This window comes from Osmerus mordax, chromosome 22, assembly GCF_038355195.1.
Source record: "Osmerus mordax isolate fOsmMor3 chromosome 22, fOsmMor3.pri, whole genome shotgun sequence".
NCBI classification, from domain to species: Eukaryota; Metazoa; Chordata; class Actinopteri; order Osmeriformes; family Osmeridae; genus Osmerus; species Osmerus mordax.
In genome coordinates this window covers 8,110,140-8,137,845 of record NC_090071.1, presented here as the reverse complement: position 1 = coordinate 8,137,845, position 27,706 = coordinate 8,110,140, and the positions used below count along the sequence as shown (strand labels likewise).

The window sequence follows — 27,706 nt, the reverse complement described above, 5'->3', positions numbered from 1 at the left end:
CTCACTTGCTAACAGTCTGTGGTGTGGCGTGAAGAGCACTTTACAGCCAAAAGACACAAATCAAGCATGAGCTCACGCAAGGCCGCCTGGGTAAAAAGCAGATCTGAGATCTCGCTGACAGGCCGGGGGATTGGAGGATCAATGGTGTGTGTCCCAGCAGTAATAACCAACCAACACCCATCGGGATGGCTGGACAAGACCAGGCAAGGAAGACAGGCTGGGGCTGACAAGGAGACAGAGAAGCCCACTGTTCTGCTGAAACAAGGTATGGCCATGGGCCTCCACTTCCCTCTGCACCTTCCTGTAAGAAAACAAGCCCGTTCACGGAGGCTTAGAGGAGCAGCAGTAACGTGTCAGTGCAACGAGTAGTGCATGTTTGGCACCAGTTCCTTTTTTATTTCTTTTGTTTCTTTGACAATGTACAAAAATAGAGCATACAAAAAATTCACAGTGTCTAAAAGGCAGTATTCAGTCAAAGTCATGGATTCGACGGCTGGGGGGGGGGGGGGGGGGGGGGGGGGAGTGGGGGGGGGCAGGGAGCCGGGTGGAGGAGTGGGGGAGGTTCTGATTTATATTTTTTTGTTCGCAGCTCTGTCAATCTTGGGATCTGGTCGCATGTTACTGTAGTCGGGCACCACTTGTATTGCATAGATAGGTGGTGAGCCCTCTGTCGGGTATGAAACATGGGCGTCCGAACACAACCATCCAGCACGGTGAGAGCGTTCAGTCTGTGTACACGACACCGAAGACCAAGATCTTCCATTTTCAATTCATCCGTCTTTTGCCCCCATCGATCAATACAGTTACACAGAAAAGGATGCATGTTTGATGTGATAGACGCACCCACACCATCAAACCCTCCGAGAGAAGAGCGGAACACAGACAGACACATCATAGCTTAGCGTGTTTGGCTACTTTGTATACTACATGACTGGGTTGTGCTACATCACAGGCCAGGAACACAGACCTCCACTGCACCAACACAACACACACGCGAGTACCAAACCTACCACGTCTCGGCCTCGGCCTCGGTCTGATATTTACAAAATGGATGCTTCTTTTTACAACTTTTAAGAAAGCTATACAATAATCACTTTACAGCATACAAACATGAGATTGGACACGTTCATAGAATAACACCTTTGAACAAATAAGTCTTGGTTTGAACAGTTCACGAACACGAAACACAACAATCAAAAATGAAGCTTGAAGATTTTGACAGCCTGCACATGTTAAGGTTCAGCATCAGTTAGTACAGTTTCATTGTACCATTTAGCTTGCATTTGGCTTGTAACCCAACAACAGTTGGAATACATCTGTAGGAGATAATCCTTACATTTAATTCTCTCTCTCCCCCCCCCCCCCCGCTTTCTCTTTCTCTCTATAGCTCTCTCTCTTCCACTCTCTCACACACACACCTACATTTGAATACCTCAAAACTGATTTAATCCTTTTTTTTCAACAGCTAAGTGTACTTCAACATTTTACAGACTGTGAAATATAATAAGGGGTCACAGGGGAGCAGAAAGTGAGAGGGAGGATTACCGTTAAGTACTGGTGACCTTATCTATCGAACTTCTTCCAGGCTTTGACAGGTACATGCACACAGTCCTGGATGAACGTATACATAACAAAACAACAACTACACTTCCCTTTGATTATAAAGAAGTGGCCTTTCACACTGACAGGGGTTGTCGGGCCTCCGTGAGGCGAATACAGAGATTGTGTCCGCCTATCAGGATGCATGCTAGACTGTAAGCATCCAATCACCTGCAGAGGGGTGATGTCACACTTCTCTTGGATGATGGAACACTTTTTTCCATGGTAAACCCCCATTCTCCTCTTCCATGGACTCTTAATTTGCATCCCCTGCTGCAGGTAGTTAAGGGATTCAAACCCATGTAGGGGCCAATGTGAGTTCTTGAGCAGGTCAACTGAAATCAATACCCAACCCATGTTATCAGGCAGAGGAATCCTATACGGAGGGCAAAACCCATGCAGCGTTTCAAAATAAAAGCAAGGGAAAACAGTGTTTGAACTTGACAAAACTGCTGGACATGGTGCTCTGAAATATGCTGACTGAGTTCTGACTGACTGTTCAAAAACAAAGTTTTCACGCCGAAACTTGACATCCAAAGTACGGATCAGCATGTAATGAAGCGTTTTTTTTATAAAGTTTAAATCTGTAATTCAAATGTATAAACTGGCCACAGCATGCTCCCATTCCTCCTGAATCATGGATGTAGCCTGTGGAACCTTGGATCACTGGGATGCTTTTAGCACCGCATGATTCTTGGACTGGCACTGTGATCGGACCAAGAACTGTACAGTTTGTTCTTGTGGAATAGAAAATCACAGTTATGAAATAGCACAGTCATTATAATAAAACTTAAACAATCAATAAAAGTCAGACTGGTGTTGAAAATGCCTCTCACAATGGTTGTGTGTGTGTGTGTATGTGTGTGTGTGTACAGAAGAAGAGGGTTGGTGTTGAAGGTTTCCCAGAGTCCTGGATCTCTGCTGGGCCAGCCCCTCCAAAACCGGCTCATACACCCCAGGGCCATCAGCTGGGTGTCCACAGGAGTGGCCAGAGAGGGGCTGGTGATGGTTGGGGCACCAGTCTGGGTGGAGGTGTCTCAGCTGTGCATGTAGTTCCTGCAGGGGGAGTCGGGGTGGAAGTCGTATTTGCCCAGGGGGGTGGGGTAGTAGGTAGTGGTGTAAACATTACTGGAGGGGAGTGGCGAGTTGAAGAAATGACAAGTCTCATCTGGGAGAAGGTTGTTCTTGTTCAGTGTCTGTGAGGAAAACATGGGAATAACACAATATATTTTACTGTTGATTGTTACAGGTACACTCTTGCACTCTTGTGGGGAGTTTCATGTTGTTCAATTGTAACTTGTTTAACTGCATGCTCTTATGGTTCTTCCCTTTGGCACTTATTTGGTTTTCCACAATGTATGCTTCATGTTTTTGGCTGCTCGCAATGTTTGGGGATATCTCGTTGTTATGATCAGTGACCTATGCTCTTTTGTAAAGCTCTCTCTTGGAAGTCGCTTTGGATAAAAGCGTCTGCTAAATGCATACATGTAATATATTTTAGAGAGTTTGTTAGCTGGTTCAGACAAATACACTTACACAACACCTACTGTATCATCTGAAGGGCTGTCTGGATTTAGTCATCCACTAATGGCCTCCTTCATGTATTATGTAATCTTGAAGCTGGTTTGCTTGACTGTGACAGAACAAATCACTGACTGTCGTCTTTAACAATCTCCCCTCCCCTCCCCTCCGCTCTCTCCTTTCCCTTCCCCAGCTTTACCCCCCTGTCCAGTGACCCCCATCCCTGTTTGCTCCATCTCCACACCTTCCCTGGCAGACAGCCGCGCCCTGCACGCACACAGTCTGATCAATCGCACCCAGACAAACCGATGAGCTCAGAGACAGGGTCGGACACCACGCGGGGGTGAGCGGTCGATGGTAACCATGGCGAGAGACTCCCCAGTAGGTGAGGCAGGAAGGACGTGAAGAAAACAAGGGGGGGGAGGGGGGAGGAGGGGATGGCAGTGGCGTGAGCTAATTGGCTCAGAGATACCATTAATAAGGAGCAGCTGTGTGAGTTGTGACCCATCTCCTGCAGGTTAAACAGGCTAATGGAGGACATTAATAAAAGCAGAGACAGGCAGAGACGCCCTCTTAAAAGATGTCAACTCACAGGAGGCGCTCATTCAATACATCATACTGATGATCTAGACCTGGGCTGCAAACTTGTCTTTGTCTTGGGTCTGCGTTGTGTGTCAGGTGGGTGGGGTTTTCTTATTTGGGAATAGCCAATTGGTTCCATTGTTCCTGGCAGGATTAATCGTGCGCGGAAAAATCGTGATTCCGTTTGTATTTTGACCCCAAGCCTGCATTAAACACAGTTTGGTACTGGAGAGGGGGGTGGGTAGAGGGACTGGGAGGGGGGAGGGGGGGGGGGGGCAGGGTTCACCCACCTTGAACTCCATGGGGGTGTACTTCTCGTTCTTTGGCGTGGTGTTGTCCTTGTAGCTGAGGTGGTTGGGCGTGCTGGGGTGGATGACAGCCGACTCCTGGGAGGGCTTGTGGAGCCTCTGGCAGTAGGCGTACACCATGGCTGACAACAGGACCGCCGTGAAGAAACTGGCCACACCCACACCCACCAGGTGGATGAGAGAGAAGGCTGGAGCACAGAGAGAGAGAGACACAGAGACAGAGAGAGAACAAAAGAGAGATACAGACAAACGGACAACAAAATTATCCTCTTCTAGTTACTGATGTGTACACGCTCTCCAACTTCTTTCAACCACCACGAATATAATGTCTTTGTCATGGGGTGCGAAGTCGAGAAGGCTGTGAACCATGATGGGGTAAGGAAATTATGAAGTGACAGCGCCCGCGTTTAATCGGACTGGCGTTGATTCAGCTGTGGTGCAGTGGGAGTGTCAGGTCGTGAAACCAAGGCGCCTTGAAAAGCAGATTCAATTTCGGAGTACGTGTGCGCGCGCATGCGTGAGTGCGAGGTTGGGGAGGAGGATTGGTGTCTATGTGGGGTGGTGTGTGTGTATGTGTGTGTATGCGGGAAGGAATAGGGGGTCTTTGTTTACTCACCTCCACATTGCTTGTCCTTATCCTGTCCAGGCAGAATGACTGGGGAGTGAATGAGCGAGAGAGAGAAAGCGAGAGAGAGATGAAGATAGCATTATCACCCGAAATCAAATCACGTCCAGCGACAACATCTCGACGGAATTCAAAGACACTGCGGAACACCGTCGACACTTCCACACAAGAGGGCGCACAGAGACGGGCGCGCTGGCGGCGTCTTGGCAGCGTGTCAGAGGCTGACCTGGAACTTCGCGAGGCTGGCACGGCCGCTGCTCGGTGGCGTTGCCCTGGCACAGCCTGGCATCGGCCTCCGCAGCGCCGCAGTCCTGGGTCCGATGCTGGAGCCCTTCCCCGTCACACTCCCCCCAGTCAGACCAACCAGCCCAGCCTGCCGGGAGAGAGGAGGAGGAGAGCGGAGGAGGAGAGAGGGAAAGAGGGGGGTTGGTAAGACAGAGAGAGGAAAGGCCAGTCGAGAAAGAGCGCAGAGGATGTCAAGTTATGGAACCGAAAATACAGTTATTTTTGCTCCCTGATGAGCAGAACATTCACATTAGTCTGTGTGTACCTTCACAGGTGTGTGTGTGTGTACCTTCACAGGTGTGTGTGTGTGTACCCTCACAGGTGTGTGTACCCTCACAGGTGTGTGTGTGTGTACCTTCACAGGTGTGTGTGTGTGTGTACCCTCACAGGTGTGTGTACCCTCACAGGTGTGTGTGTGTGTGTACCTTCACAGGTGTGTGTGTGTGTACCTTCACAGGTGTGTGTGTGTGTACCCTCACAGGTGTGTGTACCCTCACAGGTGTGTGTGTGTGTACCTTCACAGGTGTGTGTGTGTACCTTCACAGGTGAGTGTACCCTCACAGGTGTGTGTACCTTCACAGGTGTGTGTACCCTCACATGTGTGTGTGTGTACCCTCACAGGTGTGTGTACCTTCACAGGTGTGTGTGTGTGTGTGTACCCTCACAGGTGTGTGTGTGTGTGTACCTTCACAGGTGTGTGTACCTTCACAGGTGTGTGTATGTGTGTACCTTCACAGGTGTGTGTACCCTCACAGGTGTGTGTGTGTGTACCCTCACAGGTGTGTGTGTACCTTCACAGGTGTGTGTGTGTGTGTGTGTGTACCTTCACAGGTGTGTGTGTTGCACAAGGCCTCCTCAGTGTGCAGGCCGATGCAGATGTCTCCGTCGTTGGCGGGGGCGGGGTTACTGCAGGTACGCGTGCGCTGATAGTGCCCACCCCCACAGGTGGTGGAGCACTGAGACCAGGATGACCAGCACGACCACGATCCCCTCACTGAACCAACACACACACACACAATGTAGGCATAAGAAAATGACACATAGAGTCCCAGAGGATCAGATCTGGGGCTTATAGGGTGAAGTGCAAAGATTGGAAGAGGGTGCTTCTGGGACTTGTAGTGTCTGCAAGTGCAGTACCTGGGCAGGGCTGGACGTTGCAGTCCTGGTACTCCACAGGGGAGCCTGCGCAGGCACCAGGGGCGCTGCTGCCAGCCGGGGTGGCACAGGTGCGCTTGCGGGTGCGGAAGCCCTTGGCACACTCCTGGGAGCAGGTGGACCATGTCTCCCACGGCGACCACCTGATACCCTGAGGTAGGGTCAAAGGTCGGCCTGTCTTCACCAAGTCTTCAACCAGAGCTGTGGTGCGCACACATACACGTACTCAAACACACACACACACACACACACACACACACACACACACACACACACACACACACACACACACACACACACAGAGGTCACAGACCCACATCTCTTCATGAGCCACAGTCCTTTGTGGGGTACAGGTTGGCAAAGATGAAAAACAAGTTTCTCTTTGAAGGAAGAACAACACAGAAGTAAATAATTAATTGGAAAAGCCATGTCTGCATGTCTTCAAATCAGGGCAGCACAAATATTTCATCAGGGCCGCGTGGCGTAGCTGCTGCCAGGCCAGACAGGAAGACCTCGCCGAGGGGGACTGCTGCATGTGTGTAACATGGCGTGATGACAAGCAGCCAGACGGTTTATACTCTCATACCCTTACAATCCAACCAACCCCCCACCCAACCCCCACCCAACCCCCAACCAACCCCCAACCAACCCCCAACCCCCCACCCAACCCCCAACCAACCCCCACCCCAACCCCCCACCCAACCCCCACCCAACCCCCAACCCAACCCCCACCCCAACCCCCCACCCAACCCCCACCCAACCCCCACCCCAACCCCCCACCCAACCCCCACCCAACCCCCACCCCAACCCCCCACCCAACCCCCACCCAACCCCCACCCAACCCCCCACCCAACCCCCACCCCAACCCCAACCCCCACCCCAACCCCCACCCCCACCCGACTCGAGTAACCTCTGAACCCCCCCCTCCGCCCCACTCACATCTGACATCTGTATCAGATTCAGCCTGCACTTTGAATATCAATATACGCCTCTCTCTCTCTCTCTCTTTTTCATTCTCTCTGTATGTGCATGCCTGTAGCGTGTACGTGTGCGTGCGTGCCGGCGTGCGACTCACAGTCCGCCTCGCAACCGGCTGTGCCGTCGTTGGGGCACAGGCGGCTCTCCACCTTGCGCTTGCCCAGCTGCAGCTGGTGCGGGTCGGCCAGCAGGGCCCGGCAGCTGTAGCGGCTCCTCTGCTCCTGGCGGGCTCCCTCCTGGCTCACGTTCACCGGCATCCACGGTGTCCACGGCGTGTTCCTGCGCACCTCCGGGCATGCCTCCAGGTTACAGGTCTTGTATTCCTGGGGAGGTGTGGAGAGAGGCGAGAGGAGAGAGCCGGTGGAGGTTGAGCGGAGGAAAGGAGAGATGGGAGGAGGGATTTAGGGATGTAAGGGAGGCCATATCGAATATCATTGAGTGTCGGTCAAATAGTCCGTCTGTCAGCAGTGGTGGCAGTGGCTAGGGGTTGTGTGTGAAGGTGTGTGTGTGAAGGTGTGTGTGTGCGCTGTACCAGGGAGCAGCCAGGGCAGCTGGTCCCCTTCTCACAGGTGCGGACCCTGGAATGGACCCCCCCTCCACACTCAGCACTGCACTTGGTCCAGGACCCCCAAGTTGACCACATAACCAGCTGGGGGCACTGAATCTTCTCATTACACAACCTGGACACACACACACACACACATTTGTAGGTTTAAAGATTGTTTTTCAAACCGATAGAGAGCTTAGGTAAACAATGAGGGGTTGCGTTTCTCCCGAGGGCTCACCTCTCCTCTCGGCCCTGTCCCACACACACGCGGCCCCCGTGACGCGGAGAGGGGTTGTTGCAGGAGCGCTGCCGCACCTCAAACCCGATACCACAGCTGGTGCTGCACTGGCCCCAGGACGACCAGGGGGTCCAGCCACCGTTCCTGAGGGGGTAAATAAGACACGGAGGGAGGGAGAGAGAGAGAGCTTCAGAACCGCTGAAACGGTACTTCAGAAGTCGTACCAACACTGAACGTACACAGGCAAAGACAGACCCTGAACTCCGCCCCTTCTCCTCTGCGAACGGCAGCAGAAAACCTCACTCAATTATTCAAAGTGCTTTAATCAGGAGCTTCCCCTCTAATTCAATTTGGCGCATCCTGTGAGACAATTCAATCTGGGTGCTTGTTCCTGTCCTGAGAGCAGGGAGGTGAATAAGGATGCAGACAGTCATCAGCGAAGACCTCGGCAATCTCCATAATAGGCTGTGTAAACCAGGAAAGATGTTATGCCTAAAGTATCTCGGTGCTGTGGATAATTGTACTTTGGACTAATTAGAGAATACACTATGAAACCCTTTCAGGATGCGTCAGTGTCTAGAATAGTCTGGACCAATTGTACTGAAGGAGCTAGCTGGTTGAGGTGCTACCATGTTTGTTTTTGGTCACCTGGAGCAGTTGGCGACCTGCATGGTAGGGCCTTTACAGGCCACGCCCCCACACTGGGGCAGGGGGCTGTCACATGACCGAGAGCGACACACACATCTGCTGGTGCCCTCCCCGTCGTCGTGGTTACAGGGTTGCCATGGGGCCCAGGGACCAAAGGCACCGTCCTGGGTCAGATTTCGCACCTATGGGAAAGGTGAGTAATGAAATTGAGTGCAATTTCTTTGATCTTTAAATCTACAAACGTGGCCTAGCGTGTGCGTGTGCGTGTGCGTGTGTGAGCGTTACTCACTGGACACTCAGTGATGTTCTGGCTCCACTGGCTCATGTTTGAGCTGTCCTCGATGGTGGTGCAGCGCCTCTGTTTGCGGTCCCAGCCACAGTAGGGGTCTCGGGCGTCCAGGCAGAGCCTAAAGGCCCCCAGCACAGAGACAGCAGTCAGCTAGGGCCCCCATGGAAAAACCTTAGCTGTTGAACTACTTGTATCACAACATGTTCACGGGACTAATAGTACAACTGTATGTAGGCCTATTTGTATTTGGTTAAGAAGTGTCAACACTAAAAACAGTACGCACTCCTGTTAGCCTGGTGCTACGGTCCGTCAACAGCGAAATGTTTAGAAAGGTCTAGAAAACCGCCCCAGCTAATTGCAAAGTCATGAAACGCTGCCCTTCTGAATGAGAGGAAGCTGTCACAGGTGAGGGAACCCCCCCAGTGGTGAGGTTCCAGGAATGCTGGGTGAACGGAAACCAGGCCCAGGTCAGGGCAGCCCCACTCTCCCACAGCCAGTGAAAGGGGTCCTCTCTGCAGCTGAACTCTTGTTTGTTTATCGAAGGCCAGGGCCAAGAAAACAGGTTAGCCAGATGCAGGATGAGGGGCTCTGGAAGACTGGAGCACGGGGCATGAGTAGGAGGCTGGGGGGATGGGGGGGCTGAAAACACAAGCTGCTCCCTGTCAGATCCACGTGAGTCAAGGGTTTAAGGGCTTGGTGGGGGTCTTGGAGGGGGGGTGAAAGGATCTTTTCTGAGCGCTGTCTCCCAGCAGCACCATCCCACTGCAGGGCTGTGGGGAGAATATGACGCACGGGCTCCCGGCCTGTCAATCACACCACCCCCCCCCCGCTGAGCTACCCCACTGTGGAAACGGCCTATCACAGAGGAGCTGAAGTTGAAAACACTAAACTCTGAGTCAGGGGACACGCATCAGAGAGAATATAAGAGGGAAGGGAGGGAGAGAGAGAGAAGAGAGAGTTGAGGTGGGATTGGAAAATCTCAAAGCTGCACAATAGCAAGCAGACAATCAATATATCCATCTTGCTCAGGGTCTGGGAGAAGATGATAGCAAGCAGTACACAATGTAAAAAATAACTCCTCAACACACAACAGAGACAAACGCTCCATGGACACGTGCAGAATCTAAACAGCGCATCTTTGTAGTTTGCCAGGCAATTTCGGGAACGAAACTCCCCGACAGCTTGTTGGTGTGTGACCCAGAGGGAGTTGACCGAGCCTGGATTTTCAGGCTGAAAGTTGATAATGACATCTAGAGAGAATACAATACTGGGCCCTGCCAGTCATTCCCATTAACTCTTGTAGCACAGACTTGCAAATCTCTCACACTGGTCTGGGCACAGAGAGAGAGATAGATAGATACAGATAGAGAGAGAGCGAGGGGGGAGGGGAGAGAGAAACCAGAAGAGGAGCATATCTCTATAAAACACTCATCTGAGAACAGACACCTCTCTCCTTATAAAAAGACAGGACTTCCTACGAGAGTATTATTAAGTGTAATCTGTGTTTCCAGGCGGCACCTACTACAGAGCCTGTTCCAGTGCATCCTCGCCATGATAACTGGGAGATAGGTGGCTGGGCTGTTTCATTGTCTTTGTCTTCCACCCCAGTCCTCCCTCTATCTGTGTTCTTATCAGCAGTGTTTGCGATGGGAACACAGGAATACAAATGGACTGAGGACCAGGACGGGGCTGATTAGTATTCAGCGTAAGTAGGGAAGGCCAATGCACAGGCCAGCAATAAATACCCCCAGCGATCAGTTCCTGATAATCAGGGTTAATATCAGCTCAGGCAGCGGGGAAGGGGCCGCCTACCCACTGTGTTACACAGCACCACGCTGGCCGGCTGGAGACACACACCCATAAATACCAGGATAAGGGCCGGGGGGGGGGGGGGGAGGCTGGAGGCCACAAACACCCCAATAAAAGCCCCTTCCTTTTGGGGGATGGGGGAAATACTCCCCCCCACTCCCACCACTCCAACCCTGCCCGCCACCCTCCTACCTCCCCCCCCCATCCACTTCCTAATCCTACTCCGTAGTGAATTTAACTACAGAACGCAACAAAGCGCTCTTTGAGCCATTAGAGGGGTACAACAGTAGACAGACTTGGCTGGTAACTACCATGGATTATGGGATTATTCTGGATGGTTACCACACTGGGCTGGGCCTCGCTCCCTTGTTCATTTATTATGCCATGCGGTACAGGGTGAGACTCAGGCAACAGTAAACTGGTTCTGATAGATTCATTACTGGGATTATTAGTTCTGGAGGGGTGGGGGTGGGCTGTGTTTCTCTCTAAACCATTAGGCAAAAAACTGCAGTTCATAAATCTAAATTGGACTACGTCAGAGTCTGGCTGCGGAGGTACAAATGCCTCCAGACACACACACACACACACACACTATGAGCACAGCGTGTAATTACAGAGGACAAAAACCTAGAGGCACACTGGAGCCTTTTACAGGTTTGTGGGGGCCTCGCTACGTAGCTCTTGAGGGGGTGTTGAACTTCCTGTGTTGAAAGTTCCTGTCGGAGACCGCCAGAGGTGGAGTCCCGTGGACAACACATCCATCGACGTGAAACAAGCAGCCACAGAACCCGTCCTGTCGCGAGCAAAGACACATTTCGTCCCAGACAGCACTCCAACAGACCCTCCTCTCCTGCACTCTCCAAAACAACCCGGACACCCCCTTCACCTCCTCACCCCTCGGTCTACCTCCCTCCCTAGACTGCGTTTCCTTCCCTCTGTTCCGGGAGCCCGCCAGGTGGGTCTGACGGACGGCAGAACGACGAGGTGGACAGTGCTGCAATGCGCCAGCCGTCACAAATCCGCCAGTCATGAGAGAACGAGCGAGACGCGCTCCCCTCCTCCGGCTCTCGGGGAGAGGGAGCAGAAGAGAAGGGGCGAGCGGCGTTCCGACAGGAGCGAGCGGGAGTGCGCGCCATCCGGGAGGTCGAATGTAATTATGGTTTGGCTCCACGGGATTGGCTGCTCGCACGCTAGGGGGGAGGGCGTCCGGGAACACGACGCCTGGAATTCTGCATGAGGAGCGCGTAAGAAAGGATGCTCGCCTTCGACAGCGGGAGTGGTGGAGCTCTCTGCTCTGTTTGAAGTATTGTAGCAGCGTCTTATGTTTGACTGTAGGGACCTTGTAGGGCTACGATGTTTTACTGTTAGTTTGGTCCCTGCCAGGTACAAATACTCCAAGCTGGATTCAACCACCTAGCCCCAAAGGGAAGTAGCATATGTAGATGTAGGACTTGGGACAGGCGTAGGGTGAGCTTAAAGTATGTATTAATACAGGTGTAGGGAAATGTTTTAGAGAAACAATGTAGGAGTTGGTGAAGTCTTACCGTTCAGTCTTGTAACTGGAGCATCTCTCCAGCGGGATCTTCAACACCCTGTCATTCAGCCCCACGAATAAGGACCTATCGCTGTGCAGGATTTGCAGGCTCTTGATTGGCTCGCTCACACCCTCAGGCAGGAGCCTCATTTCCTCCAGGTAACACCCTCGCAGGCTCTTGTTGGATGTGGAGAGGGCCTTCAGGATCGTTCCGTATTCTAATTGAAAAGAGAAAAAATAAAGCGTCTTTGTACTTTGAAGTATATACATGTCCCTCCTTTTCTCCTCTGCTCAGTCATCCCCAACTCCCCCCCCCCACCCCCCGGTGACTGACCGGTGCCAATGTACATGACGTGGTACAGGGTGTCCTGGCCCTGGACAATGTCCACCACCAGCTTGGAGAAGCGGATGTTGTCTTGGGTGAGCAGAGGGTCCACGGACACAGGCTGGACCACATCGTTCATGAGGAAGAGGCGCTGGGCGTCCTGCAGGCTGCGCTCTGTCAGGTTCTCCCCTGGACCATGCTCCTCCAGGGTCCCACACTGAGGGAGAGAGGGGGGGAGAGAGGGGGATGAGACACAGAGACACACACACACACAGAGAGAGAGAGAGAGAGAGAGAGAGAGAGAGAGAGAGAGAGAGAGAGAGAGAGAGCGGGGGGGAAGAGAGAGAGAGAGAGAGAGAGAGAGAGAGAGAGAGAGAGAGAGAGAGAGAGAGAGAGAGAGGAGGAGAGGGTTTTTCTAACATGAGCAGTTTCCCTGTAAATGCTCTGCTTGCTTTACTGAGAAGGGTGGGAGGGAGGTAGGGGTGTGTGTGTGTGTGTGTGTGGGGGGGGGCTTGGATGAGGGCCTACCTGGAAGTTGGGGATGGGGTTGGGGGTGGACAGCCAGCTGGTGCGAGGGTTCTCCTGGTAGCGGAAGGGTCCGTTGAAGGCCTGGGTGATGGAGCTGAGGTTGTAGGCACACACAGCCGAGGCAGAGATACTGTTGCTGGGAGGACAGAGAAGAAGACTCATTCAAAAATAAACCGCATCTGGCACCTCTTTCATGTACTTCCGTGGAAACAAACCTCAAGTCATCAAGTCTGTTGTGACATCCCTATTTCTTTCTTTAACGGAGCCTCATGATAATGCTAAGAGCTGAGGCCTTTTAGCATTTCCCTGTGAGATTCCGGTTTCTTAGCCTTCTTATAAGCGTATAACCACTTACGTTACTTGACACGCACGCACGCAGACACACACGCACACAGACTGATTAGGGCTGGACAGGTTTTGCAATCACCCGTGTGCATCGGGCCGCTACACCTTAAGTGTTTCGCAGTCCCAGGGAAACATCCGGGCCGTCCTCCAAGCCCTCCCTGTCCCAGAGGACTGGCTCTTCTCTGAGGCACTGTTCTGCTCCATCGCTCCTCCAAGGGCACAGACACAGGGCCGGCAGACAGGCTGATTTTCACTCCCCCCCCCCCTCCCCCCCCCCCCCCCACCCCCACCCCCTCTCAACGTTTGGGCAGACAGCTTGAAATTACACGAGAGGATTGCTTCGCCAGCTTGTACTTCCTCCGTAATACGTTTCACGATATCAATGAAAGCGCCAAGCCCTGTGGGCTGTTGGTCAACCGGTGTGTAAACAAAGGGATGGAAGGTGAGGGTAGTGTAGGGACGAGAGTGGAAGGGCTGGTAGTGTAACTGTGGCTCTAGTGGATTGGATTGCTTATAGCTGGCTGTAAATATGATATATCGTAGCTGCTCTTGACAGTCACACATGGGCGCTGTGTGAAAACTGATGTTTTACAGCTGGGAGCTCACGTGTTTGCGTGAGAGATTGCGTGTTTGCGTGCGTTTGGGACTGTGAGCGAGCGCGTGAGCGAGCGCGTGCGTGCGTGCATGTGCCACAACTCACACGTTGGTGGTGAAGATGCCGTAGATGAGGTCCTGCTCGGGCAGGTAGAAGGTGCTCTGCAGCTCGTCGTAGTAGAAGGGGATCTCCCCGGAGCGCGAGCAGTTGAGCCGGGCCTTCATGAAGGTGGTCCAAGTGTCCTCCAGCAGGAAGCGGCCGCCCACGTCGTTCTTGCAGACGCGCGCCACCCGCGAGAACACCGTCCTGCCGCAGTCGTGCTCCACGGCGTTCTCCCTCAGGAAGAAGTAGGTGAACAGACCCACCTCGTAGACGGAGACAAAGTGAGGCTCTGGGCCCCGGGGCAGAGCAGGGGGAGGAACGGGAGGTGGTGGAGGAGGAGGCAGAGATGGAGGAAGGGGAGGTGGTGGAGGAGGAGGCAGAGATGGAGGAAGGGGAGGTGGTGGAGGAGGAGGCAGAGATGGAGGAAGGGGAGGTGGTGGAGGAGGAGGCAGAGATGGAGGAAGGAGAGGTGGTGGAGGAGGAGGCAGAGATGGAGGTAGGGGAGGTGGTGGAGGAGGAGGCAGAGATTGAGGAAGGGGTGGTGAGGAGAAAGAGGAGTTGGGAGGGGAGGAGGAGGTGGAGGTTGAAGATGAGGTGAGGAAAAAATAGTGTATGTTAGACATAAGGTATACCTAATAATGCTGATAATTAAAGAAAGAACATTGTCAAATGTATGTTTTTGTATGTTTTGTAAGTAGAGTCTGCACTCAAGAGTCCTGTAGACCATTAGCAATTACGTTAACGGGTTAAAAGTGTAACCCATTAGTACTACATCATGTTACATCCTGACCATAATCATCCGACCCGATAGTTGTTGCCTGTTGCCGGGGAGATTGGTTTATTTACCGTTCAGCCATTTAGAGTTGTACTGGGCGGTGCGCAGAGGAGGCATGTTGCCAAGGCTACGGTAGATGACAGGGTCTCGACCGGAGAAGTCGATGACGGTGGCAGCGTACAGCTCGCCCTTGTCTGTCACCATGGCTGTGGAGTTGTGGCGGGGGTCGTAGGGACACCGTGCCACCCCATTGACTGTGTCCAGCACCCTGCTGATGTTGCCGATCTGAGGGAGAGAGAGCAGGTAGATGGAGAGAGAAGGTTTCAGTAAAGAATGTAAATGGACTTTCTTGGGATGTTGTCTACCTTCCCCCTGCATCGAACCTCAACAGTGTCACCCCCCCCCCCCCCACCACCACCCCTACCCAACTCACACCCCAAACCACCCCAACACCCACCTAGCTCAAGCCTTACCTACCCCACACCCCCAACCAGCCCAATGCCCACAGGCCCCAACCCCATCCTCCACCCTCCCCATCCCCATCCTCCACCCTCCCCAACCCCATCCTCCACCCAGCCCAGCTCCATCCTCCACCCTCCCCATCCCCATCCTCCACCTTCCCCAACCCCACCCTCCCCAACCCCATCCTCCACCCTCCCCAACCCCATCCTCCACCCAGCCCAGCCCCATCCTCCACCCTCCCCATGCCCATCCTCCACCCTCCCCAACCCCATCCTCCACCCAGCCCAACCCCGTCCTCCACCCAGCCCAACCCCATCCTCCACCCAGCCCAACCCCATCCTCCACCCAGCCCAGACCCTACCTGTCGGGTGGTGCAGACGGGCGTGAAGGCGTTGGTTCCACAGGTGAACAGTCTCCTTCCACTGACGAGCAGCACCCGGATGTAGTTCTGACACTCATCCTGCGGACGGGATCCAGGAGGTCAACAACACGGGCGCTAGCAGCCACAGAGGGCTTCTCCGACACCGGGAGCGCACACAGGGGATAGCGCAGCCGTGGTCCTTACCTCAGCCTTCCCTTTACTCTGACACGACCGCCTGGTGTCTTCATCGGGACGCCATTCCGTCGCCTGTGACACAGAGATTAACGGAGACGTAAGGCAGCTGGGAGACGTAAAGCCGCTGTCGCCATGACGAAGTGGATCCAGCATCATCCGATGAGTGCGAATGAGACGCCCTCTAAAAAGGCTGCATCATCCTCGTCTTAGACACATGGTGTGAGTCTGCATTGACTTGTTTACTTCTACACAACAGAGGGACTGTAGCTCCGAGGGCCGGGCTTAAGGGTCAGAGAATTACCCTGTTCAAACAAAAACAGTTTACGCGGAACAACGTCATTTGCATATGAAAGTAATCACAGTTTCTTGTATTATTTGTCAGCAATGCTGCGACCTTCCCCTGGCCCCATTAACAAATGACAGCACGGCTGATCCTTTCAGCTCACTCACTTGGAACTAATGCCTATGGATACTGCAGTAGGGTCTGCACCAAAGAGGCAGACTCGGACGCCGTTTCTATGTACCTAGTGTTGTCCTGTCAGCAACCTCTGACGTTTACAGCCTTTCAGGGACTAAGTGATCCACCATTAAAATAAACGGTGAGTAACAAAGTTGGAGTTTCGGTTGACTGACATCATAACTGCCATTTTTTATGAAAGGGAAAAAAAACTGTCAGAATTTATGTTGTCGGCAGGACATCAAATCCTTTGAGGGATTTTATAACAACGGGACTATAAACTGAATAAATAGTCAGCATTTCTGAAAGTTCCACAATAAAGCAATATTATTTGACTAATTTCCCATGTAAAAAAAAATTGATACTCAACTTTGTAATGTATATCAATTTAATTGAAAAAAAGAAAGAAGAAATCTGACATGATTGTATGTACGTATATCAAGATGCTAAACTCTTCTCACAACCCTATTCTTTTGGTACCAAGTGCACCGTTTGTGCCTATGGTGTGGTGTTTTTCACTGTGCATTCTCCTTCTTATTCAAACTCCTCTGAGAGTCAGCGCCCACCCTCACTCCCACTCACGCCTTCCCTTGGTCCCCCTTGACAACGCAGATCCCTTTCAGACAAGGTCAGCACAAAGAGAGAATGAGTGAACAAACTGAAAACCTGGTTTGCATAATAGCATTGTGCCCTTTTTTGCCTTTTTTGTGTGATTACGGTGTCTTTTCTTCCATGATTTCTTGGCTCTGATAGGACCGCAAGTAACACCCACCAAAATGTGTTGCTAGTCACCAGAACAAAGCTGCAGATCACATTCCATGCCTGACCCCCCCCCCCCCCCCCCCCCCCATACCCCGATCAATGTTCTGAATCGGTCAGAGAGCCTTGAGTTGAAGAGAAACATGCTACTCCAAAATCCTGGTTGCACATCAAGAACCACACCTCCTCTTCCTGTCTCTAGTTCTCCCTCTCCTACCCCCCCCCCCTCTCTATCTCTCCTTGTCTTTATATTGGATGATGGACTGAGCAGTGTTCTATAGAACAGAGTCAATCTAGCATGGATGCAATGACCCCAGCTCAATGAGAGGCAAGGGGAGGGAGAGATTTAGAGATTTGGGGGGGGAAGTCTGCAGATTTTATTCTCCGATGTCAGAAATAAATAGTGATAAAGTGGAGCACAGGGAATTGATATTGCTGACATTTTGCTTTAAAATAACAGAAAATGTTTTTGACATGTTCTAGAGTAGAATGATCACATTAATTATAGATCTGTGAAAGTACATCATGTGGTGTGCTTAAATGATACGCTATAGACAGTGACATATACTGTAGTTGAAATTCGGTCAAAAAGTACAACATGAACTTTCATTTAAAAACATCATAAATGCTGCACTTTTTTAAAGACCCAGAAGGCCAATGAGAGTGCATTAAAAATCCATTACAGACATCAAACTGGTGAACATGTTTGAGGTCAGGGATTGAGTGTTGAGGGCTGATGTCAGAGGAAAGATAGAGAGAAGAGAGAAGAGGAGCAGAGTGCTGGGGGTTAGAGGGAGCACAGGAGAGCCAGGTTAAGTTGGCTAAATCCCGTCCATGTGTGATGTTTCTCCAGGCAAACACTAATCAGCTCTTGCAAACCCAAACCTTGTTTACATTCCAGCCTGCTGGCCTGGTGAGACCCCCTCTCCCCCTCCCTCCTCACCCTCACACTCCCTCCCTCCCTCTCTGACTGCCCTCTTGCTTCATTCCCACTCCCTCGGTCCTTTTCCCTCTGCGTCAAGCCCTGCCTCCCCCCTTCGCCCCCCCCAGCTCCCCTCTCTCTCCTCCCTCCCCCCCCCTTCCTGTGCCTTTCCTTCCCCCTTTCTCCCAGATGACCCCTGTAGTGACAGTAACCTTCACACGGTCCTGTCTGGTCATCCTCCCCTCCCCATGTAGACACAAGCCTCTCCACATTCACCATTTGCCAACAGGCAACAGCCACATGTGAGAATGAAAGCATGAGCATGTCCTCTTAGAATATGTGTGGCATTATGTCATCAGAATCTAAAGAGAGATTACTCGGTAAGGACGAGCTCACCTGTAGAAGAGAAGCGTTGCTCAGGCTCAGCCTGAAGAGATAGTTTCTATTTTGGGAGAGAAAGAAACAACAAGTATTACGTCAGTTGCTGTTCATTTCAAGTTTAAAGTAGAAGGAGGAAATAAGTCAGTTACCTGGCTCCCACGATGAGCTGGTTCCTGGTGAGGTCCAGGGCCAGCTGGGAGAAATCCTTCACACCAGGACGGGAGAACCCGTAGATCCAGGGACTCAACGCTGGAGGAGAGAAGGTGGTGAGAAGGAGGGTGAGCGGGTGGGGGAGGGGGGGGTTAGGCTAGAACAACAACACTTGGGATTAGGCAAGAACAACAACAACCGAGCAAACGGCCCCTGGCTCGGGCCCTCATCCCAGCTCTGCTCTCACTGTGTTTTCACAGATGTGTGAAATATCTCTCCCCTGATGTTCTACCTGGTCTGGGATGGCGGCCAACCCAACCCTGTGCACGGCGACGGTGATCCTCTGAGCCCGGCTAGGACTTGGCTGAGAGCAGCCTAGTTTAGTCAAGAGCTATCAGATGAGAGGCCCCCGAGGAGCCAATAATCTCCGGCTTCACCAGAGCTGCTGGACGCTTCGACCGATACCGATGCTGTTGACACATCTGCATCGTATTGACACATCTGTGTCATATCATTGAGATAAGTAGGTCTGTACTACTGCGCGGCGCGAGCGCTAACTCAAAGGCCGCCTCTGCCCCGCGCCCCGTGCTGAAACATGTGGCGGCCATGTTTTCAGAGGCTAATCTAGGCTAACGCTAGCCTGTTTCACAGAGAAGGGGAGTAGGGTCTGGGAGGGACGGATCTTGTAAAAAGAGGGGCCTCGCATACACGGGCTGAGCTTAATGTAACCCGACAGCCAGTCAAAATAAGCCGTCTCCCGGCCCTCATCCAATCAGGCCGTTTGACTGGCAAACCATAACAGTTTAGACTGGCACTGCCTTCACAGACGCTTACTGAGACGATGGCAGAGATGAGACGAATAGCGGGAAAACCTAACAATTCCAATCTCAAACTAAGCCGTAGGATCACTGTAACAGAGTTCTATTCCCACAATCCCATTCAGCACCTTGACACAAGCAAGAAAGTGATAGAGTATGACTCAAATCCAAAGTGGCATCTACACAGAGTGCTTTACCATCTAGTTACCATTTCATTTTTTTTTTTCATTCGTTGTTGCACAAACGCAACAGTCACAAAGGTTATCGTCGGGTAGGTGTGCCCACGGTATGACCTTTACAGAAGTGAAAAGCTATTAGTCAGCAGGACTATTATTGTAATTCTGACACATCTCAAAGAGAGCTTTGGCTCAGCGTCCATAAAATTGTCCCAACTGAGCCTTAGGTATGAACAGTTACACATCATCAATCTCCCCCAAAATGTGAAATTACAGCCTGCAAAAGGTCAGAGCCACTAAACGTTTTTGATAATGGCTATATAAAAAATGAAAAATGGAGTATAAATATCTTAGGAGAAGATTTATCTTACTTTATAGACACACCCACCATCAAGTCGGCTTTAACTTTTTCAGACTTTGTGCCGACGGACTGTTAATCACTTGTCTAGATTTATGAGCAGACAGGACGATAGGGTGTATTTCAGACTCACAAGCCTACTGGCCACTTTGGGATGACAGCTTTCAAGACCCGAACATTTGATTGGCAGTTTCCTGACAGGAAGTTTCAGCAAGCTGACAGTGGCAGTCATTTCCTTTCTCCTCACCCTTTGACCTTCTCAGAAAACTATGGGGAACAGAAGTCTGAAGTCCTCACTCTCACTTCGAGACATATCCAGATGGTCTCTGTTTCCTCGTCTTTCACTCTCCCTCTCTCTCTTTTCTTCCTCTCTTTCTCTGATAACAGTGAAGTCATTTTCCCCATCTAAAATGCTCTCCATTTCAGTCAAGCTCGTGCCCTGTAGTATATCTCTGGCCATTTTCTAGTAGAGTGCTTCATACCAGCCAATCTGTCCCGCAAGTGCCCTCTGACAATGGAGACAGGACAAAGGGATCCTGAAAGAGAAACGCCAACGCTGGGGAAAAAAGGAGGGATATCTGGGATGGATGAAGAAATTGCAGCGAACGAATGAAGGAGAACGAACAGCTCTCATGAAGAAGGGCACCTGATGTACAGTTATGGCTACAAAACAGTTCCTGCTACAGAACACTTCCTGCTACAGAACACTTCCTGCTACAGAACACTTCCTGCTACAGAACACTTCCTGCTACAGGACACTTCCTGCTACAGAACACTTCCTGCTACAGACCACAGAGACTCTGCTGAGAACCAGAAAACAGGAGTGTTTACCGATAGAACGGCACCAGACACGGCATGTTGAAACAGCAACCGTGCTTGTGTCTGGTGCCAGGCAGAGTACAGGCGTGGGCTTACCTTGGAAGGAGACGACGGGGTGCTCTTTCCTGGTACAGTGAGGCGGGGGTGGGGGGGGGGAGTCGGGGCCAGGCAGAGGCTGCTGGCACAGAAACAGGGGCAGGAAGATGAGGAGCAGGAGCCCAGAGGGGGGGAGAAACAGTGACTCCCACGGAGTTGTTGCCATGGTTGTGGGACAGACCACACTCACACCTCTAACTGCTCCTTGGGACAGACCTGTGTGGAGGAGGGACAACGTTTGAATTCAGAGAGCCAATGAAACACCATCAATACAGGCAACCAATCGTTTTTCGACAAGGAATACAGGACACTTGACGTAGCAGACGTCCATAAAATGGATTTAGGCTTAAGACACTTTTTACTCTGAGAATGCCAGATAAGGACATAAACAGGAGAAGAAGCCCTTTCAAATCACAACAAATCACAATTCTAGAAGATGACTATAAACCTTTTAGTGACATCAGGACTCTAACCTCTGGCCCAATGACCTTTGACTTCTGCCCTACTCTAAGTCCAGTGATGGCCGTTGGGGTGTGGCCTGGCTCGTGGGACTGACACAGAGCAGACTAGTAGTAAGTGATGACCAGAGCTACACCCATGGCGATGGGAGATGATCTAACAAAGGGTCAAAAGGTTACGACAATAATATGGTCAACCATAACCTCAAACCCAAACAACCAGTCAGCACCGATAAGCAACAAGGATTATTTAGATGTAGACGGACAGGGGTTAAGGGCACTGTGTGGTCAATAGTTAACGATTCCCCTAACTTCAAGACCACAGACTACCTGCAAAATAAAGCAATCTGTGGCTCCTCAACCATCTCCTTCTCTCTCTCCCTCATTCCCTCAGAGTAATCACAGATGTCAAACCGTTCCTCCCTTTTTCATGTGGAGAACACAATAAAGAAAGAGAAACAATGAAAAAGAGAGTGAGTGTGAAGAAGTCCTGAACAGCTGCCGTTGCCGTGGCAGCATCCCCTGAGCCAACCAGAGCTGGCACAGGCCCACTCTGCCAACAGCTGTGTGCCCAATGCACTGCGACCACCACGGGCATCAGCCCTGGCAGACACAGTCTGGCACAGGCGTTCTTCCACACACACACACTCTCTTTTTCTGCCTCTCTCTCTTTGAGACACCAACACACGCACTCTCTCCCTCTCTCACACACTTTTTTTGTCTTTGTGTCTCTGTCTCTCTCACAAACACACACACACATGGTGTTCCCTCTGCAATGCGTCCTTGTTACAAAGGCCTGACAACTTTTTACCAAAGTAAAGTTGATCACTGATGTTGGCAGTGAACCACAGAAGGTGCCCCAGCCCTGGCTGAGATTAGCTAGTGTTCAGGGGCTGAGCCGACTACCTGCTGGTTGGTAGGTGTGCGTGTGTTGCAGTGTGACAGAAAGTGTGTAAGTGTGTATGGAAGAGGGTGTGTGTGCGACAGGGAGATTGTGTGTATGTGACAGAAAGTGTGTGTGTGTAGGTGGAGGGTTGATGCTTGATTGAGAGAGATTAAGTCAGACAATCACACACAAAAGATTTCGGGGAGCAGACGGATCGTCATGGAAGCGACAACTGTCACTGACGAAGTCAGTGTCAGGCAGAGCAGAGAATAACACAGGTTTGTGTTCCATGTTTTCTACACACACATACACACACACACCAAGCTGCTTATTTGTCTGTCTGTGAATGAGACTCTTTAAAGTGAATGTACGATAATGAAGCAGAGGCCTAAATCACTTGCATAAGCAGTCCTGTAACATGTACTGGACATGAAAGGGATTGGCTAAAGGTTGTGGTGACTAGAACACTCCTGGCCTCTTTCAGTCCATGTTGTTCCGTGGCCGTGTAGGCCAACCATGAACAAAGCTGTCTTTAATTGAGCGGCTAGCCTGGTCAGGATTTAGAAAGCCGAAGCCAATTAGGCCCAACCGTGGTGTTTTGGAGTAAAGCCTGTAAGCGGTGTTGTGTGCATGATTGATTTGTTATTGCTGGGTGGTGGATGTGGTGGACGGGGTGGGGGAGGGGTGGTCTGGAGAGTGTCTGCTGCCTGCCTCTACCCCTTCTGGGGGGGGGAAGTTAGGGAAGGGGGATGAGGTTCCTAAGTGGGGTCTGCCTGTCAATCTCTGCACAGTCAACGATCCGATTGTTGATATCGGAAGGTTCGGGTTAGTGTTCGTGTGCGTTTGTGAGGGAGAGGGGAAGAAGGTGTCCCCCTCCACACACACACACACACACACACACACACACACACACACACACACACACACACACACACACACACACACACACAATGATTGACTGCAGACAGGGAGAGTTAAGGGCAGGGTTGATGGCCTGAGGGGTTCTGAGACAGACGTGGGCCTCAAAAGAGAGGGGGGGGGGGTGTCTGGAGCTCTCTCTCAAACACACACACACACACACACACACACACAGCATAGGGCTTTCTAATTAACGGTGCCATTCTCCTCTGGCCTGGCCCAGTTCCCCCACTGCTGCCTCATTCTGTTTGCTCTCAGCCTAGACCCCCTAAAGTCAGGCCTGTATTGACCATGGCTAATCACACTCAATGGCCCTGACCCACCAAATCTCTCTAATGCCTACTTCCAGACCAGGGGTGGCGTTAGAGTTGGCCCTTTATGACCAACACCCCATACAGCTAGGAGCCACAGCCAGAGACGGGGTATGAGAGGGCCTCAAGAAAAGACCAGAACAAAGTGCCGAATGCGGAACTATAGAGCACAGAAAGGGCCTTTTCTATTGGTGCCAAATCCTTTTATGCGAGTATCAAATCTGATCATCTGTGAAAAATGAAGTGGGGAGTGGAGGGGATGATGCAAAGGGCCCGATCCCTGATGAAAAGCCCCTTGGGAGGGAGAGAGGAGAGGAGGAAAGGAGGACACCCAGCAGAGGTGGCCTGAGTCTGGCAGGACTATGGGAACAAGAAGGGATATGAAGGAAGAGAAGAGATGACAGGTTTTCTAGAGAAACTCCCATTACTCGAGGGAAGAACAAACAAAGCCTTCCATGGCAGTGTGCTTCACCATCATTTTGTACTTTGCTCTATTTTTGTCATTGATTTGGCAGGAAGACAGTTTAAATGCAGTGTCAGGAGATGCCTCTGGTTGAACAGTAAAAAGCAGGACACAATGACCACCAGTCATATGTTTCTGTGTGAAAGTGGAAGGTCCTGAAAAGAACAGAATAACACTGACCAACATCGTATCGTGGTAATTCCAGGAAATGGACCTCGTAGAATAGTTCAATCACTATCTCAACAATTTCAGTCAAGACCGATTCTTGTGGAAGTGTGGTATTTTTCAGTACAATTTGAACAATGGCGGTCCAATGTTTACAGTAGACTTTCAGTACAGAAAAACACCCCTTTGAGAGATCAAATGAGTGTGTAATGGACTTTACTCAATGCAATTTAATCTAAAAGAAAAAGGAATGTACCTGAGGTGACCTTAAATGAAAAGAAACATGTTTTTGCTCCTTCTGGCAGTGCACCAGTTCTGATCAGCCAGACAAAATATCCAGGAGAAATGTAAACACTAAACCCAGCTCAGTTTCTTTATCTTATTTGGGTGGGACCTGTTCTCACTTGACTAGACTTGTCATAGTCAAAGTTCTCTTAAGGTGATGAAATCCTATTTCTTATTTTTTCATACAGTACTGTAACTCAAATATATATTCAGTAAGTGATGGGGAAATCTTTAGATTTTTTGTTTTGCTCTGTCAAAATCATACAGATAACCCTGGCCCAAAGGGCTTTCAAACAAACCTTTTTTTATTTCATCAGGCCTCTGTTCACTCAGAGAGAAGTGTGTTCTTGGGGTTTGCTTTCCTATCCAATATATGGATAGTCCCTGTGTCCCTGTGCATGGGCTTAGGTCAGTTTCTTTGGTTAAAAGAACATTTTTCACCGAAGAAAATGTGTTTTGTTTTGAAAGCTTGTTAATATCTGTTTTCTATCCAGTAGCAGACTGGCAGGAGGCTACATAAGGGCAGAAGGGTGGAGATAATGGGTCAATAGTGACTAATGGCTGCAACTGTGCAGAATGGACTTGCGTTTGGCCCGACTCAGGCCATTTCCCCCTTGTACCAACCCATGGGGGGCTATGTTCTAACTGAACCATCGTCAGTCAGCACAGCCATGGCACCAAGCCCTCTCCCTGTGGAACCAACCTCTCAGATGTGCTGCAACTCATCAGCAGGGGAACGGGCATACATTAAGCCCTTTTTTATTGTGCTGTATTATTTCCGTATTCACCTTGACCTCAAACACAAAAAAACGATTTTCTTGATTGAGGCTAACCCTTGCTTTGGTAAGGTACACATATGATGGCACCCTCGGTGAACACGATCAGATGTTTACCATCCTATCAGGAGGACAATTCGTTTCGATTAGCCCAGAGAAGGAACTGTACAGTCAAGTGATGATGGACGTACATTATGCGTAGGGTAGCCTGCGTGTGCATGTATCCAGTGTGTGTGTGTGTGTGTGTGTGTGTGTGTGTGTAAGTGCTACTATGTCATGGTCTAATCTATTGTTGGAGCCCCCCTCCGAATCCCTCCCACTTGGCCCGACGTCGCGGGTTAATGAAGCAGCAGCACAGCCTCCACTGCTGCCCTGCCTTTGTGCCCGAGCAGCTCTGGCTGTGAGAGGGCAGGCAGGGCTGCTCTATAGAAAAAGGGAACAGGTGTCAGGCTCCCTCTCACTTTCTGAAGCGGCGGTTGGTGTTGACGTCCGCGCTCTCCTAACGCGCACTGACGCGCTACGGGGAGACTCCTGCTCTGCAATTGGACAGGAGATTGACAGCCCGGGTCCAATCCGGGTGGAATGATTAAGAGAGCCCTGCATGGGATTGTGGGAGCTGCTTACAGAGCGGTGGGGTCGCCCTCTGTTTTTCCCACACTTCCTAGAGAGGCGGCCCTTACATGATATACACATGAACTGTCCTGAACTTGTTTTCAATTGACCGTGGAACTCCAACCTGACCCCCCCCCCCCCCCCCTTCAACACGTCTGCAGCGTGTGTGTGTGTGCGCGCGCGCGCGTGTGCGTATGAGTGTGTGTACGCTCGGGTGGGCACGTGTAAGCGTGCATATTAGTGTGTGAGTCTGTGTACACTTCAGTGTTCACCCTAACGTGTAATGGCTTCACTGAGCCAATAAACATAAGACAATACTTGAAGTTAATCATGTGTGTGTCACAGAGCGATTTAAGGTCCTCATCCTGTCCAATCGCCGACGTTCCCAACTCGCACCGTCCGATAAGCACTTCATTTGAATACAACTAATCTATTGTTGAAAGGAATAAACAGTTAGATTTACTAAATGTTAATCCCTGAATAGAAGATTAGACGTTGCTTTAGCTTAAATGTCAATGGATTCTGTTTTGTGCGGGTAGACATTTTAAAGACTGGCCTGGGCTTTACCCTAAAAAACAGTGCCACAGTGAGAGGCACCACATAGCCTCCTAAAACAAAGCTGTATTATTTGAGTTTGTTGAGAAAGTGGTCGGTTTGGTTTTCTCACCCATGCACCCAGTTAGCCTGAGCCTGTTAACCATCACATCCATGTGATGCATACACATGCCTGGGAGTCCAGTTTTGACCTGCCCCCAAACGTCCAAATGTTTTCTTCCATTTATCTCCATTAACGCAGTCCAGCATAAAGCTTCCCAAATAGGCTTCAGTAGAACACATACATTTCTTAAGCCATTATTACACACACCATTATCCTTCACATAATATATATCTTGTATCCTTTATTACCATAATGCAAGTGTTCTCTGGAAGTTTCCCTGGGGCACGTTGTGTGGACGTCGGGTCATGTGTGAAAGCGGAAGTAGGTGGGAAGCACCATTCGGTCATGGCTCCCCCTCTTTGTGACCATGGCACAACCATTGTGGCTGAACTTGAATACACTGAAAAAGGCCTGCCTGAGATGATCGATCTGGGGTTAACTGAACTTCCCCGAAATTCTGACAACCCAACCACTGCTAATGTGATCCACAGAAGTCCAACCAAGTGTAATAAGTCTCTATTGTGAAAAGGAGAGACCCATTGGGGGTTGAAGCTTTCCCTTGTTGTGAAGTACTGCCTTAAAATATCTGACATCACAAACAGCAAGAAAGGAAAGCACACTGTCCATCCAGCAGATCTGGACTCAATCCAAACATCATTAAAAGAAACAGGGTAGGACCCCTTTGCTCCCTAACCCCCAAATTCCTCCCATAACAAAGTGGGTTGCAAAACAACAGCCTTCCTTCTCAATGCAACAGCCAAGCTAACAGTCCAGCAGGTCTACACTGTATTCTGTACCGGCTGCAATTATAACAGAAGACCCATTAAGATACAAAAGTTTGAAACCCAACCAGTTAGTTTAGCTAAATTGTTTCACACAAATGTGTCAGGTCAGGCAAAAGGGACACTTGTTGAAAGGGGGACACAGAATGTCTCCCATTAAAATATTCAGAGAGAATGTTCCACCATTTCCTACGCTGTGTTTCCAGCTCCCTCCTATGGTGTGAATAGCTTCTCTGTTTGACCTGCCAACTATCTGCCAATGGTTCCTCTCTTTTACAAGTGAATAGACTGAGTTTAGCCACAGTTAAAAGACACACTAACGTGCCATGGCTGGACCACAATAGAGGTGTGGGTAATTTGCCAAAGCTAATGATGCTACTTTGGCCTGGCTAGAGGAGGAAGATAGCAGAATCTTAACCAGGCACACAGCTGCGCACAGTGCCTATCTGGGAGACTGTCCACATTAAACTCTTCCACATCCCTTCATTAGTAAGAGCAAGCAAGACAGAAGAGAAGAGATATTCTTCTCAAAAAGAAGAATGTTAAATGACAGTAGAGAATAGTATGTTGTCATTAGTTTGTAGATACTTTAGAATCTAAGACAAAACATACTAGTGTTACTGTACTTATAGCTTTTCATGAAGAAAGAA

The 27,706-nt window shown here is 50.6% G+C and overlaps 1 protein-coding gene across 1 annotated transcript; it reads right to left on the bottom strand.

Moving 5' to 3' along the window:
* Positions 1 to 369: 369 nt before the first annotated feature.
* sema5bb (sema domain, seven thrombospondin repeats (type 1 and type 1-like), transmembrane domain (TM) and short cytoplasmic domain, (semaphorin) 5Bb) lies at positions 370 to 20,908 on the bottom strand. The gene is made up of 21 exons (XM_067260995.1): positions 20,743 to 20,908; positions 18,475 to 18,574; positions 18,341 to 18,386; positions 15,816 to 15,878; positions 15,612 to 15,710; positions 14,860 to 15,073; positions 14,017 to 14,302; positions 12,972 to 13,107; positions 12,453 to 12,660; positions 12,129 to 12,336; positions 8,776 to 8,893; positions 8,487 to 8,668; positions 7,839 to 7,982; positions 7,586 to 7,733; positions 7,151 to 7,376; positions 6,058 to 6,276; positions 5,744 to 5,914; positions 4,862 to 5,008; positions 4,627 to 4,665; positions 3,993 to 4,198; positions 370 to 2,795 (listed from the first exon to the last, which is right to left on the bottom strand). The coding sequence occupies exons 1-21, from the start codon at positions 20,906 to 20,908 to the stop codon at positions 2,637 to 2,639; spliced, it is 3,285 nt and encodes a 1,094-aa protein (XP_067117096.1). The 3' UTR covers positions 370 to 2,636.
* Between the last annotated feature and the right edge of the window lie 6,798 nt (positions 20,909 to 27,706).